The sequence below is a fragment of the Zeugodacus cucurbitae genome, chromosome 6 (genome assembly GCF_028554725.1).
Source record: "Zeugodacus cucurbitae isolate PBARC_wt_2022May chromosome 6, idZeuCucr1.2, whole genome shotgun sequence".
NCBI classification, from domain to species: domain Eukaryota; kingdom Metazoa; phylum Arthropoda; class Insecta; order Diptera; family Tephritidae; genus Zeugodacus; species Zeugodacus cucurbitae.
The window spans coordinates 60024645-60039613 of NC_071671.1; the positions used below are offsets into that span (position 1 = coordinate 60024645).

The 14969-nt window shown below is 35.5% G+C and overlaps 1 protein-coding gene across 4 annotated transcripts in view; it reads right to left on the minus strand.

Moving 5' to 3' along the window:
- Nucleotides 1-1189: 1189 nt before the first annotated feature.
- Nucleotides 1190-14969, minus strand: part of LOC105218594 (probable beta-hexosaminidase fdl) — a 41042-nt gene continuing 27262 nt past the window's right edge. For all 4 annotated transcript variants that reach the window (XM_011194291.3, XM_054234905.1, XM_011194289.3 and 1 more), the window contains exons 2-8: nt 8175-8357; nt 7360-8117; nt 6463-7198; nt 6184-6407; nt 6018-6112; nt 3438-3532; nt 1190-3372 (exon numbers count right to left, since the gene is read on the minus strand). In XM_011194291.3, coding sequence (XP_011192593.1) covers nt 3213-3372; nt 3438-3532; nt 6018-6112; nt 6184-6407; nt 6463-7198; nt 7360-8117; nt 8175-8338 — 2232 coding nt within the window. In that variant the 5' untranslated portion in view covers nt 8339-8357 and the 3' untranslated portion in view covers nt 1190-3212. The remainder of the gene's footprint in view (nt 3373-3437; nt 3533-6017; nt 6113-6183; nt 6408-6462; nt 7199-7359; nt 8118-8174; nt 8358-14969) is intronic.

The following is a 14969-nucleotide window of genomic DNA, read 5'->3' on the forward strand; positions in this document are numbered from 1 at the left end:
CTCATGCTCGGTACCTGAGGCATTAAAATGTTATTGTCCGATTTCGGTCATTTTAAGATGGCATGGTTTCACACTAGAAATCCAATATTTGTGGAAAGTTTTGTTCCGATACCTGCACTGGTCCTTCATTCATATATTGCTAAGTGAATGAATCAGATGGGCTTCAAAATTGTGGTATAAGGAGAGTAGACGTGGTTGTGAAGCAATTTCTCGCATTTTCAAACTATAGGATGCTAAGGAAATGGTTTGAACGGAATTTCGTTAAAATTGGTCGAGTAGTTTCGAAGATATGATTTTTGCCTTTAGAAGGTAACGATATTGCCAAACGAGGCGTAAAACTGTCATCCGAAAGCATGACGAACGTAGATAAACCTATACACTGTCTATATGATGATCTAGGCAGAAGCTTGGTAAAAAAGTTCAAAGCGCGCTGGAAGAATATACTGGAATGCAAAACCGCAAAAGTTATGTGTAAGGGGGTAGATAAGAAGTACACAAGATTTCTATTGGCAAATGGAGGAATATGCTCGGCAGACTCACTGGTAACTGTCTTGTAGCGGCGCACGCCTACAAGATGGCGCTGATACTGCAGGAAATGTCAAGAGCAAGGCACCAGAGAAACAATGGAGAACCTCTTCTGTGAATGTCCTGTATTATCAAGACAACGACTTCAGCATTTGGGGGCTACACATTACGTTAATCTGGAAGAGATTTCGTTGGTGAAGCCAAAAAGCCTTTTGAAATTCGCGACAAGCGCAGGCATCCTAAAGGATTATTACTTCTCATTAACTACGTGACGGCACTCCATCTGGTATCGCAAAGGACCAAAACTGATCTATGTGTGGCTTTTTAGCCTACAAGAGTAACCTAGCCTAACCTAACATTATGTACCATCTTTACTATGAAATTTAAGGTTTCTGGTGTTTTCCCTTCGATAAGGGAGGGGAGGTAGGCGTAGTTATAAACCAATTATCTCCATTTTTAGAGTGTATAAGGAGTTTGGTTGTCATGTATAATATGTCCCCTATTTCCCATCTTCATTTGTACCAAAGTTTACGGACGGTTAGACTCCACTCGCAACATGTTGCGAGCGTATAAAAAAGTAGAAATGTTTGCGAGTTGCCAGATTTATTAGCTATGTTTTTTTTTTTTTTAAATGTATTAACTGTAGTGTATAAAAAATCACCAGTTTCTCTTTTCAATAAGTACTTTCTTTATTAATCAACTACAATTACAATTTATCGTTTGTTAAAAAAAGAAAACAGTGTCACTGTATATCCGACTGCCTAAGATTATACAATTCGCACATATTTTGTACGTACAAATTTTACATAAGTCAATTTGTATAACCAGTACTTAAATATTAAACTTATTTCATAAATATTATAAATTTTATTTTTATAATTTAATTATTATTTATTATTCATTTTTTTTTTTACTTATGAGCATATTATTATTTATGTTTTTAATTAATATCATTACTGTCATTATATGCAAAGCTACGTAAAATAATATTTGAGGTTATGTATAGTGCTAAACAAACATGCAGACATATTGTGGCCAGTAAATGCCACCGAAACCTACCTATGAACATAATGAATAAAACTAACTGGAATAGGCATTCGAAAAACAAAAACATAATTACATAAGATATTGCGAAAATGTTTAAACGGACATTTGACGGTAGATAAATTTCGTTTTTAATTATCAAATATTTTTTTTTTATTTTAATTTATTAGCTAAAATACCAGTGAGAGTTAAGTAATTTGCATTCAAGTATTTATTTTTGAATTAAATGATAATTCTCATGACTTCCGACTTTTCAGTGAAAATGAAAGCTTTTTGATATGCGTAAAGCTTTAACTTTGCAACTACCGTTTGTTGCATAAACGTAATTCAATTAGTTTATACGATACGATAATGTCAGTGTTATTAGTATTATAATTTATTAATTATGTTTTTTTTCTTGCTTTTGTTTGTGTCATACTTTCATTTTTTCCAAATAAGGTCACATTGTATCACTAAAAATCGCTTAAAACTAGTAGCTTTCCCCATTTTAAACAATTTATGCTAATATTTATTAAATATTTTTTTTTGTTTTTTTTTTTGTTTTTTTAGTTACAAGTCGTTATTCTCAGCATTTATGAACGCGACAATAGCCGATAAGGGCGTATATTGAAAAATAATTAAAATGGTAGAACATTTGTTGCATTGGCCTAAAAAATTGTGTGAGTTTTTGAGGTTATGTTCTTGCATTTTTTGAGTTATATGCAGCTAATAAACGTCATTAGAACACACACACAGACAAATCATTAATTTAGTATTATTTTGCTGATATTTTGAAAATATTATTTTGTACAAAGAAATTATGGGGTGGACCTGTTGGTATGTATGTACTGGGTATGTATCATATCACAAACAACGCTCATGCATACTATGCAACACAAAATATTCAAACAATATATATATAATATATGAAATGAAGAAGAAAATCAAAATCATTATGGACTTATCGAAAACGTTTGTCTTTCTGCAGCTTAAAAATGTAGCAAATAATTAATGAGTACATTTCACTTGTTTTGAACATAATATACATGCATTTATGTATGTGCGTAAATATGGTGCACAACACATTGGATTGTTTTTGGAAAGCCAAAGGATTTGCGAACTTGTTTAAACAGTTTGTAATAAAATGCTAAAAATATAAATATAATTGTATATAGTATGTATGTATATTGGTTTCAAATAAAAAATACCTAAGTTAAATACAAAACAATTGCACTAATAGTTGTTAAAAAAAAATCAAATTACATATATAAATATCAATCATTTTCCTCAAAGGCGTCTTTCTTCATGCTTCTAACAAACTGCTCTATGCCTCTCTCCCGCCTTTTGCAACGTTACAGCTTAGCTTTATAAATTTCCAGCTATACAGCAATATTATACATTGACTAATTTTATTAATCTTATGCTAGCATTAATATCAATCGAGTAAGTTTTTAACAAAAAACAAAATAAAAATAATAATTGCAAATCAAAATATAAAAAAAGTGAATAAAATTTAGACAACTCCGGCTTGAATATGTTGTTTACACTGTTTAGGCACAAATCGATCCAAACTGAGTAATTCTAATTTTGTTTTATTTACCTGCGTATATACGCGTACATACATATGTACAAATGCAGTTTAGGTTCGGCGTTTAGTAGTAATATCAAATGCATTCGCCTGGGTGTTGCGCACAGAATTTAGGAAATATTGGCTCCGCTTCTAAGCCCAGCTCGACCAGTCGATTGCGAAACACGGACATACGCTTAAACACGTCCTGTGGCACAACATCGAACTCGCGATCATCATCCAAATCGCTCCATAACCTACAAAAATGTTGGTCAATTTTAAATTTCAAATCACATTCTAGCAGTAGTATGAAAAATTTTACCTCTCGCCTAACGCAGCAGCACGTGGCCATAATCGGTTATCCAATTGATACTCATCGGTTTGTTCCGTCCACAAGCAAACTTCGCCGCCCAATACCTGGAAAAATAAATTATAGATTGGATTAAAGAAATATGAATTAATAAAAAATAAACTGAATGATTCAACTAAGCGTATATTTAATTGATAAGCAGGAATTCAAATTAAATAATTATTTATTCATATTATCTAAAATTTCAGCTAATTTTATTAAGATCTGAAACCGACAGACTAATTTATATTGATAAACAAGTAAGGAAGGGCTAAGTTCGTAACCAAACATTTTATACTCTCGCAATTTATTGATGTAATTTTATTAATTATTATTTTACAATTTGACCCATATAATCGGCATAAAGTTCAATAGAATAACGAAAATCATCATATATGGTATATGAGGGCTGATGTAATTCCTAAAGCTATTTCACTTATTTTGCCCACCAAGCTACTCTATATACAAGACTATATGCTCACTTAATTTTGCAAAGATATCTAACATATTAACCGAAATATGCGGAATAAAGTCCGCACATAATTAGCTATATGGGAGCTAGGAGAAGTTCTGATCCGATTTTAATAATTTTTTGAAAGATTTGCCGATATTTTCGGTGAAAAATTACCCTTAGGCACTGAGTTCTTCATGTAGATATCCGGGGCCTTGAAAAGTTATGGTCCAATTTTGAAAACTTTTCCATAAGTGAAGCCACAGATGATATACAGTATTTTGTGTAAAGTTTTATTCCACCATCTTCATCGGTTCCTTATGTATATAAAGGGTGATTTTTTAAGAGCTTGATAACTTTTTTTAAAAAAAAAACGCATAAAATTTGCAAAATCTCATCGGTTCTTTATTTGAAACGTTAGATTGGTTCATGACATTTACTTTTTGAAGATAATTTCATTTAAATGTTGACCGCGGCTGCGTCTTAGGTGGTCCATTCGGAAAGTCCAATTTTGGGCAACTTTTTCGAGCATTTCGGCCGGAATAGCCCGAATTTCTTCGGAAATGTTGTCTTCCAAAGCTGGAATAGTTGCTGGCTTATTTCTGTAGACTTTAGACTTGACGTAGCCCCACAAAAAATAGTCTAAAGGCGTTAAATCGCATGATCTTGGTGGCCAACTTACGGGTCCATTTCTTGAGATGAATTGTTCTCCGAAGTTTTCCCTCAAAATGGCCATAGAATCGCGAGCTGTGTGGCATGTAATGCCATCTTGTTGAAACCACATGTCAACCAAGTTCAGTTCTTCCATTTTTGGCAACAAAAAGTTTGTTAGCATCGAACGATAGCGATCGCCATTCACCGTAACGTTGCGTCCAACAGCATCTTTGAAAAAATACGGTCCAATGATTCCACCAGCGTACAAACCACACCAAACAGTGCATTTTTCGGGATGCATGGGCAGTTCTTGAACGGCTTCTGGTTGCTCTTCACCCCAAATGCGGCAATTTTGCTTATTTACGTAGCCATTCAACCAGAAATGAGCCTCATCGCTGAACAAAATTTGTCGATAAAAAAGCGGATTTTCTGCCAACTTTTCTAGGGCCCATTCACTGAAAATTCGACGTTAGCTCGTTAGTAAGTCTATTCATGATGAAATGTCAAAGCATACTGAGCATCTTTCTCTTTGACACCATGTCTGAAATCCCACGTGATCTGTCAAATACTAATGCATGAAAATCCTAACCTCAAAAAAATCACCCGTTATTATAAAGTGAAGGAATCAGAAGAATTTAAAAATGAGTTATATGGGAGGTTGTGAATTCCACAGGGTGTCAAGAAAGTGTTATATACCGAATTTCATTGATATCGGTCGAGTAGTTCTTGAGATATGGTTTTTGACCCATAAGTGGGTGACGCCACGCCCATTTTCCATTTTGTAAGAAAATCTGAGTGCAGCTTCTTTCTGATATTTCTTCTGTAAAATTTAATGTTTCTGACGTTTTTCGTTAGTGAGTTAACTCAATTTTAGTAATTTTCAACATAACCTTTGTATGGGAGGTGGGCGTGGTTATTATCGGATTTCTTTCACTTTTGGACTGTATAAGGAAATGGCTAAAAGAAACGACTGCAGTAAGTTTGGTTTATATAGCTTAATTGGTATGCAAGATATATACAAAAAACCTATTTGGAGGTTGGATCACGCCCACTTTTCTCAAAAAATTACATCCAAATGTGCCTCTCCCTAATGCGATTCTTTGTACCAAATTTTGCTTTCATAACTTTATTTATGGCTTAGATATGACACTTTATGTGTTTTCGGTTTTCGCCATTTTGTGGGCGTAGCAGTTGTCCGATTTTGCACGGGGTGCCAAGGAATATGTGCTCCAAGTTTCATTAAGATATCTCAATTTTTACTCAAGTTATCGCTTGTACGGACAGACAGACATCCGGATTTCAACTTCACTCGTCATCCTGATCATTTATACATATATATAACCATATCTAACTCTTTTTTTTCTGGGTAATACAAACAGCCGTTTTGTGAAAAAAACTATAATACTCTGCAACATGTTGCGAAAGTATAAAAAGAACAACAAATTTACCTGCTTTCGCTGCGCTTTAGTGAGACGCATGCGCTCCCATGGTCTGTGTTTGTAGACATTCTGCCATGTGCGATACGGCGAGCATGCACCTTCACCTGTGAATATAAATATATTTGCATAAATATGCAGTTTTCACGTTATTTCACCACCGCTTGTGTGTACGCACCAGTTGAACGCCAATTGCCAAATCCACAATCCAAATACCAGGCATCCACATGCGAGAATATCACATTAAAACCGTTATCAATGAGATCGTAATTCTCTTGCCACGTACTGCCACCCCATACCTGCACAGCCACACGACTGCTTGGAAGACATTTGGTGTTGGTCAGACCGCTGGACCACACACTCACCACGCGCGGCTCCACATTATTATTGGCGATCTTTAAGCTGCAAGATAAGTGTTAATAATAAATGTTATAAAAAAATGTATCTCTTTACTTACCGCGCCATTGCATTGAGCATAAAATCGCACCACAATCCACGCAAATCGGTGTCATTGAAGTATTGACCCCAACATTCCAGATTCACCTCATCGCCGCCGAGGTGAAAATAATCCGTCGGTCCGGTGGCATTCAATAATTCCTCATATAGGCGTTGCAGCACCAGATAAGTATTATTATTTTTAGGATTCAATTGCCCGCATGGCGGCTCACCACAGTAGAAACTCCACGGTTGTTGATTTATGCACAAACTCAAATCGCCAAGGCCACGTTTTGGTCCCCACTCCCAGCCGTTGCCCGCATGCGCTGGCGCATCGATCTCCGGCAAGACCTGCACGCCGTGTACGCGCGCAAATGCCGCCACCTCTCGCACTTCTTCGAATGTGTAGGTTTCATGCTCCGAATAGGCGCCGTGTATAGCCATTTCGGGGAAATTCTTCGATACATAGGGGAAACTCTGCGAATCGGTTATGTGCCAATGGAAGCGATTCAGCTTCGCATGTGACATACCGACAATTGTGCGTTTAATCGCCTCCAGCGAGAAGAAATGACGCGATGTGTCCAACATAAGACCGCGATAGCGAAATCTGGGTGTATCTATAATTATGGCCTTCGAGAGTATGTGCAGTAGATTATCTTCATCGTCGTACCAAATCAATTGCTGTAGTGTGGAGAGGGCGTGGCGTGCGCCAAAGAATGAATTTGCTGTTATGTGGATGTTAACGGTGCGACGTTCATCTGTAAGGCAAAATTAAAGAATTTTTAATACGAAAATATCGGAGTAAAATTAAATTAGTAGAAAGCGGGAGATTCTTTCAACCAAAAGGATGCTTTTGATATGCGAAAATTTTCTTAAAGGTAAGTATATATTTGTCGTACTATTCCAATAATTGACTTACGTGCAACGGATAGTTTGTAGCTCTCATCGGTGTCCAAACTCAAATTGATGTCACCCGATTTATGCACTTCCACCTGCACGAGCAGCGTGTCCACGTCACAGTGGCGACGTGTGTTGAAGACATTACTCAGAATAGCCGCCGGTGCCATCTTGTCCGCCAAAGTGTTGCCCAACGCTCTGCCGATGTCGATGTGACGACGCTTGTGCCGATGATGATAAGCACCCGCCGTCTCCGCATCACCAACGCCGGCAGCAGCAGCGCCTGCAAGTGCGTCAGCGTGCGATGTGTCACGTCGTGCGCGACTACGATGATGTTGTTGCTGTTGTTGTTGGAATTGTTGTTGCTGTTGCGGATTTAGATGATTCTGCTCGGTAGCCGCTGCTCGTTCAGCACCACCAACCGCTACGGCTGCACCTCCAGCCACGCTCTCGGTGCTCTCTTCCGCACTTGGTAGCCGTTGTATGCGTCGCAGATCGCTTAGAAAATAGGCGAATGCTTGCTTGAATTGCGTTTCAATAGCGCTGTGTGGTGTATCCATGCGCAGTTGCACATCTTCCATTGTGAATTTCAGCGATACCGAACTAATGGCAGTCTTTATTGTTGGATGCGGCCAAATATTGACTTCGCCGCAAGTCATGGCACATGTCATGAATGGTATACGACGATCGCTTGCTGCGCCGCCACCATCATTCGTGGGATACGTGTGTCGCACGCAGCGCTCGTTTTCGCATTTGTAGGTCCAGAGTTTTTCGTCAGGTCTACGAGGGAGGGGGAAATGATTTAGTGGTTAGAGAGTAAAGTAAACTTAAACTTACATTGGCGGTCGCGTATTAACATCAGCTCGTCGCTTCATCGATTTTTCAACTAAAAACGATTGTGGCTTCATGCCGTCTTGATTCCAATACAATACCATCAATATGAATATCGTTGCCATCAACAGCAACAGCAATACGCGACGCAATGACACAGTTAAGGCCATTTTGAGGATGTGACGAAACCTGTAAAGGTAAACAAATAAATAAAATTAGCAAAAATAGAAAAACAACTTTTGAAATAAAAAATAATAAATTAGTTATTAAATATATTTTGCAAGTGGAGAAAATTGGCGTTTTTCGAATAAATAATTTTCTAATATCGCTGAAATTTGTTTTATATCTGAAAAGCCACCCTTAAAACTTGATGATCAAAGTTTTACAAAACACTCGAAGCAACGTCAATTTGCTTGCTCGAACCTTTTCTGATACGTCTGAAAAATATGTATTATGGAGGTCCGCAAAATAGGCCTATGTGACGGCGATAACCTCCCCACTTGACTTAATGTATATCAAATTTTGTTGATCCGAGAACACGATGACCGCCACTTTCACGTCTGATAGAATAGGCTTTACGTTCTTACGCGCAGTTATGCCAAGTTAAGTCCACTGTTTCGACTGGTCCCATGGATCCATGTTTCGTCTATAGTCACGAGACCACGCAGAAACACTTTTGCGCTTAAGTAGCTTTGTAGTGGGATCACGGCACCCTACGTGTTGACAGTTATCTCGCGCAAATACCCAAAACCATATATAACGACATACATGTAATAGAAACCCATATCGTGTCCAAATATGGTTGAATTAATTTCCTTACTTGCATTTCTATGTATAATTACATATTATTATCTTCAACTCGGACGTTTGGTGCAATATATGAGTGCCAAATTCCAAGGAAATCAAAACAATAAATATGGCGTTGGAACTGTTTCGTTTCATGCTGCGCTATCACCCTAGATGTGTGTGTGTATTCTAGCGTATTTGTTATTACTCATAGTTCATGTGATTTGATTGCCGCTTTTGGCCTAGAGAAAAGTATGTCTATTGAGAAATTAGAAATTATGAATATGTTAGCAGTTCTAAGTTCGTTTTGGAAAAACTACATTTTTAAGAATTTAATATTAACCAACAGATGACGCTGTAGTGTATTAAGAAAAAAACTCGTATGTGTTTAGAACCCAAATTTATATTGAACTTATTCTAGATGTATGAAGACAGTGATATATGTAACCGAATAGGAGACGCTGCAGTCATCCATAATCTATCATAAAAACCGCGTTTTCTAATTCTTAGACTCTCTTAGACGGTTAACTGAGAGGTAAGCTGTCAAAGTAAACCAATACATATGTGTGACATTTCAGCCAACCTTATATAACGAGAAGTTCTCTAGTTTCACAAATATCTCATATAGAACATATCATTTGTCCAGGACTCTTTGAATACTGTTTCCAAAATTTTTTGGACAGAATCATTTATTTTTTAGAATACCTAAAACATTTTCTTTTTATTGGAATATCTAGAATATAAAGTTTTCAACGCAATCACATGTCTTCTGAAGAATTGTAGAAACATATATGCACGTGAGAGTAGTTGTTTATTAACGTTTAAAAAGTAAAGAAAATACATGTTTCGTCAAAAGATAAGTATTTGTTAAACGACATAACTACATATTTAACTAAATATATGTATTAGCATATACAAATAATTGCGTTCTAAAATTTATTAAAACGCAATTTTTCGAAAAACAAAAAAATGGTACCAGCTGTATTCCAACAGCACATACAAGCCTTACAATCAACTATATACCATATTTTTATATACCACACATACAGACTTCCTGTGGGTAAGTGACAGATGTTATATTGAAGGACTCATAGACTCGTATATACATATGTTAAAGAAATAATTAAAATTGCCACAAGTTATCAAGGACAACTCGACAGTAATTACTGATGGTCTGAAGTATGTATATCAAATATGTCTACAGTTGAACGTAATTCCTTATGCACATGTGGCCGATGAAAGAAAAAATAAATACGTTTTTTAATATAAAATAGTTCACACCTCTATTGCTTTAAGTTAATATTGGATATAGAAGTTATTTAGCACAACACAAACCTTTGATAAGTTCATATTAAGGGGGGGTTCATAGCGAAAGGGTTTAATATTTAATTGAAGCACTCTGCCTGGAGCCCGCTTTAAACGCGGGTTTTATGATTTTATGTTTTAAGTCAAAGTTTATTCAAAGCGCCAATGCGAACTTGGTCACACGAAGAACTCAATTATTTGTTATTGTTATTTTCTACTAAATCTAAGGGCGGTACAATAAGTACTTAATTTCTTCACACTTTTCGTGACTATGGACGCAGCACTGATATACACTAGAGAGCAAGGAACAGTCGAAATAGAGGACTTCACATGGCGAATATTCTCCGAAGAAGGTTAAGACCATATTTTAGAACGAGAATATGATATCTGCCGTTTTATGGCTTCCATAATATGTGTTCCATGCATTTCTTAAGTAGTCTAAGAATTTATTGAACCACCCTGGTGTCAGTAACAACTGCGTCAACATGATTATTGAAACGCCAAGAACGCTTATCACTTCTCGTATTGCAAAACATTTGTTTAAATTGTCTATACGATATAGTCGAAAAAATATTTGAACATTTTAAGTTTAGCAAAAATATTATTAAACTGTCGAGTCATACATATAAAAAAGAGAAAGGTATTGTTGTCGAGTGCAAATAAATAATATTGAGATCTGGATTATTTTGTGTATTAAAAAGTAGAATTTTAAAGGTTTGACACGAAACCAGTATAAGTAAATACTGACAGCTAAGTTAACACAATTTCTTATGAATTCTATATAATACATGTTAAGCAGTACCAAAATACAGTTATAAGAGAAAACACAGTTCACGTCTTTGCGGTGCTGCTTTGTGGTTTTGATACAAGTACATATATATGTATGTACATACATATAAACCAACCATAAGTGAGTATGAGCATAACAATCAATTAACGCATAATGACTTTAGGCACATATTTAATACATAAAAAACAAAAATAAGATATATAGCTGTGTTCAAAAAAATAATAGTGCTAAGAAGTCAATATTTGAATTTCTTATAAAAAGTTGATTAATTTTTTTTTTCATTCAGAAACATTAATTTTATGGCTTTTATTAATATAAAACCGAAAAATTTTTCATTAACAATAATAAAACTAAAATAGCTCGAAAATTCATTGTTCAAAAAAAATAGTAGTATTTCACATTTGGTTTATTGGGTTGGGGTAGTCAGGATTTCATTTTGCATTTTCGTTAAGTGTAATATCTTAAAAACAAAGTCTTATTTGTAGTTAATCCGATAATAGCTTTTCGAGTTAATCGAAAAATAACAAAGAGCGCTCAGGCAATCCAACATGCTAGTGTGAAACTTCAAATGCGTTTATCTCAAAACTATGTTTTTTGAACTGGTAACAACGTAACTCGATATCCGCTCAGTAGATTTTAATGAAATTCATACAGCCTTTAGAATACATAATAAACTCAGGCCTGATCCGAAGCTTCTTTTTTCAAGAATTTCGATTTTTAAGACCAATTAACTGTTGATTTTTTCCCGAAAATCTAGAAAAACATTTTCCTGAGGCTGCCATTTTGTTAATTTTTGAAAAAAAAAGCTTCGGATCAGGCCCAGGATTATCTATTTATAAAACTAATTTTTTTATCCGATGGCTTTTAGATGAATCTCCCAGAACTTATGATTGTCACCGCAAGGACCTTTTTTTGAAACTGGGTCAACATAGACAGCTATAACTTTGGAAATTATAATTTTTCTTTTCATTTTTTTTCATTGAAAATTCTCATTTTTTCTAGTCTCTGGCTACCCATAACCTCTTAAAAAACATAGTTAAATCTAAAAATTATGTAAGGATACAAAGAAATGAGTCGAAAAGCCCCTATTATACAAAAATGTCCTTACAGGGACGCGGCATAGAGTTGATTAGGCCTTCATAACGGATTTAAGGTATTTCTTCCCAAGAATCCTTCACTATTACCCAAAGTTCGCGATTATTGCTTTTCGGAATGTCACCCCATAGGTTATCTATGGAATTGAGGTCCTTTGATACGAAACCACTCCTTGGCTAGCCGACTTGTATGTTTAGGGTCATTATCCTGCTGGAAGACCCATTTCAGAAGCATTTCGTTTTCAGTATAAGGTAACATTGTTCTATTCAAAATATTAACGTAAACATGTGCAGATACGATATTATGGGCCCAGCACTATAAAAATAAAAGATAAGCTCAAACTAACTTTTTGACCTCTCATGTTTTACCGTTATCGTAGTGTGTCTAGGGTGGTATTCAGTCTTCGGTGGATATTGTTGTGAACCTGTGCCTCCAAAAAGAAGACTTTACTTTCGTCTCTTTTTCCAATTTCAATGATACGATTCTAACACACGCACTATTATAATTTTGAACACAACTGTACATACACACGTACATATCTAACGTAAACTCTGTCTTACCTTAGATTAAAATTATACATATTTTCGACGATTATTTTTTGTTTATGTCTAAAAAACAATTTTTGTATTTAACAAAATAATATTAAATAGTAAGAAGTTTTGCTTTTGTTTTTGTTTTTATTATTATTATTATTGTTATTGTTTTAATATTGTTTTCACAGTTTTACGCGCTTTCATTTGTGCCAGCGTCTATTTAAATAATTAAAGCTTAAGGACTACGTGATACGTATGATTTGGCATTATTAACACACTTTTAGTTTCACTCACACATAAACAAATTTCAGCTTCTTTTCAACACAACAACAACAATAGAAGCTTCACAAAAATATCAGACATTTTTGGCGTTGCGTTTGTCTGTCACAAGAACACACACACACACACAAATGAAAAAAACAGCTGCAACATTTCACTTTGTTCTGCTCCTGTTGCCACACCAGCACACGCCGCATTCAACAACACTATGTAACAGTAAAAACTACGAGACTAGTAAAAAAGCAACACTTCACTATTGGTAGCCATTTTAGACCAAACAGCAACGCAATGAGGTATTTTCGCTCTTTTTTAACAAATGCGTGGTGGATACACTAACAGCCAAAGTGCGCCTGCTGCACGCACACACACACATGCATATGTATGTATGTATGTATTTAAATGTCTGTAATGTGTTGTGTTGCTTTGAGTTTGAGTCCTTGCCGCTGCTGTTTGTGGTGCTAGCGAGTGCGCGCCTTATTTAACTTTGAACACAACATCGACCCAACGGCGTGGCGATGCCAGCCAGTGCTTGTCAGACATCGCGTGTAACAAAATTACTAGCACACCAAAACAACAACAACACACATATGCTGAGAAAAATACAAAGCAAGGCAATAAAAGTGAAAAAATACAACAAAAAAAGCCAAAAAATTCTTGTGTTTTTCCTACAAGTGTATGCGAGTCAAAAGGCCAAATAAGATAAGTGTGTATGTGTTGCTTTTAAGTAAAAGGAAAAAAAAAACACCGCGCAATAAACACTCACACTAACAGCTCCCAGTCACAATTGAAAGTGTTTCAAGTGAGGCCTCAAGTGTGGTGGAACGCCGCAAAATCCCAGTAACAGGCTAACAGCCAAATAAACCAGTAAACGATTTCGTAATACGAAAAAGACGACAAGTGAAGTAAACGAAAAGAAGAATGTTGACCTCTGTGATTTGTACGTACTAAATACATAGACTAGATATAATATAATGGTGGTGCGCCTTTTGGTCATTTTAATGGTGTTGCTAAGCCCACTAAACGCATTTGGGTGAACCTTTCGTTAACACAGTTTCATTGGTTTGTCTTCAATGGGTGTGTATATATTTAAAGCAAAATTTTAAGCGCACAAAACGGCTGCAGTTTCAAATAATTCGACAGTCTATGCAATGAAGGACAGATTTTTTTTACCCAACACACAAGAAACTCGTTCAAAAATTGAGTTGAAGTTATGTTCATAAATAATATATAATTTACAGCCAAAATTATAGAAAAATATATAATTTTCTAAAAAAAAAATATAAAATAGGAAAATAGAGTAGAACTCTTCAAAAATGTATGTGGTATAAATAACCTACAGTCAAGCATAATTTGTCGTTTTAGGGTAAGCACACAGTGTAGCAAGCAGCAAAGTGGTGATGACAGTAAATTAAATACATATGAAGAATTGGAACAAGGAGGCATTAAAACATGGAATTACATATGTATCCATATTCTGAATACAACCATACAGATATATTAGGTCTACAACTCTGTTTCCGCCGGTTTCGAATAGATGTTTCTAAGATCAAGCACTGGTTGATTAAATCGATTAAATCGTTTTATATCGATCTTGCACATTTGTGTCAACATTAACCCAACAAAATATTTGTAGAGACCTGTTTGCATCCCAAACTTATACTCAACTGGAAAAATGTCAATTTTTGTGCCGAATTCTCGACATTTGCACGGAACACGCATGCTGCCAGAAAAATGGCAAACGAAGTAGCTAGCGGCGCCCAATATTTTGAATAACATTTTTGTAACCGTTTTTATACAAAAAAAAAACCTTAAATTTACAAAAAAAAACGACAGAAGCAAAGTTGTAGACCTAATATAAAAAATTATTTCCGCTGCCTCGTACACTCTGCTCCACTATGAGCATAGACTTATTCATACCTCAATATAAAATATACTTGTAGCAGATAATAATTTTATTAAGTAGCTTATGAGATATAAAATTTAATCTCTAATTATCTCCACAAATCATCGTAA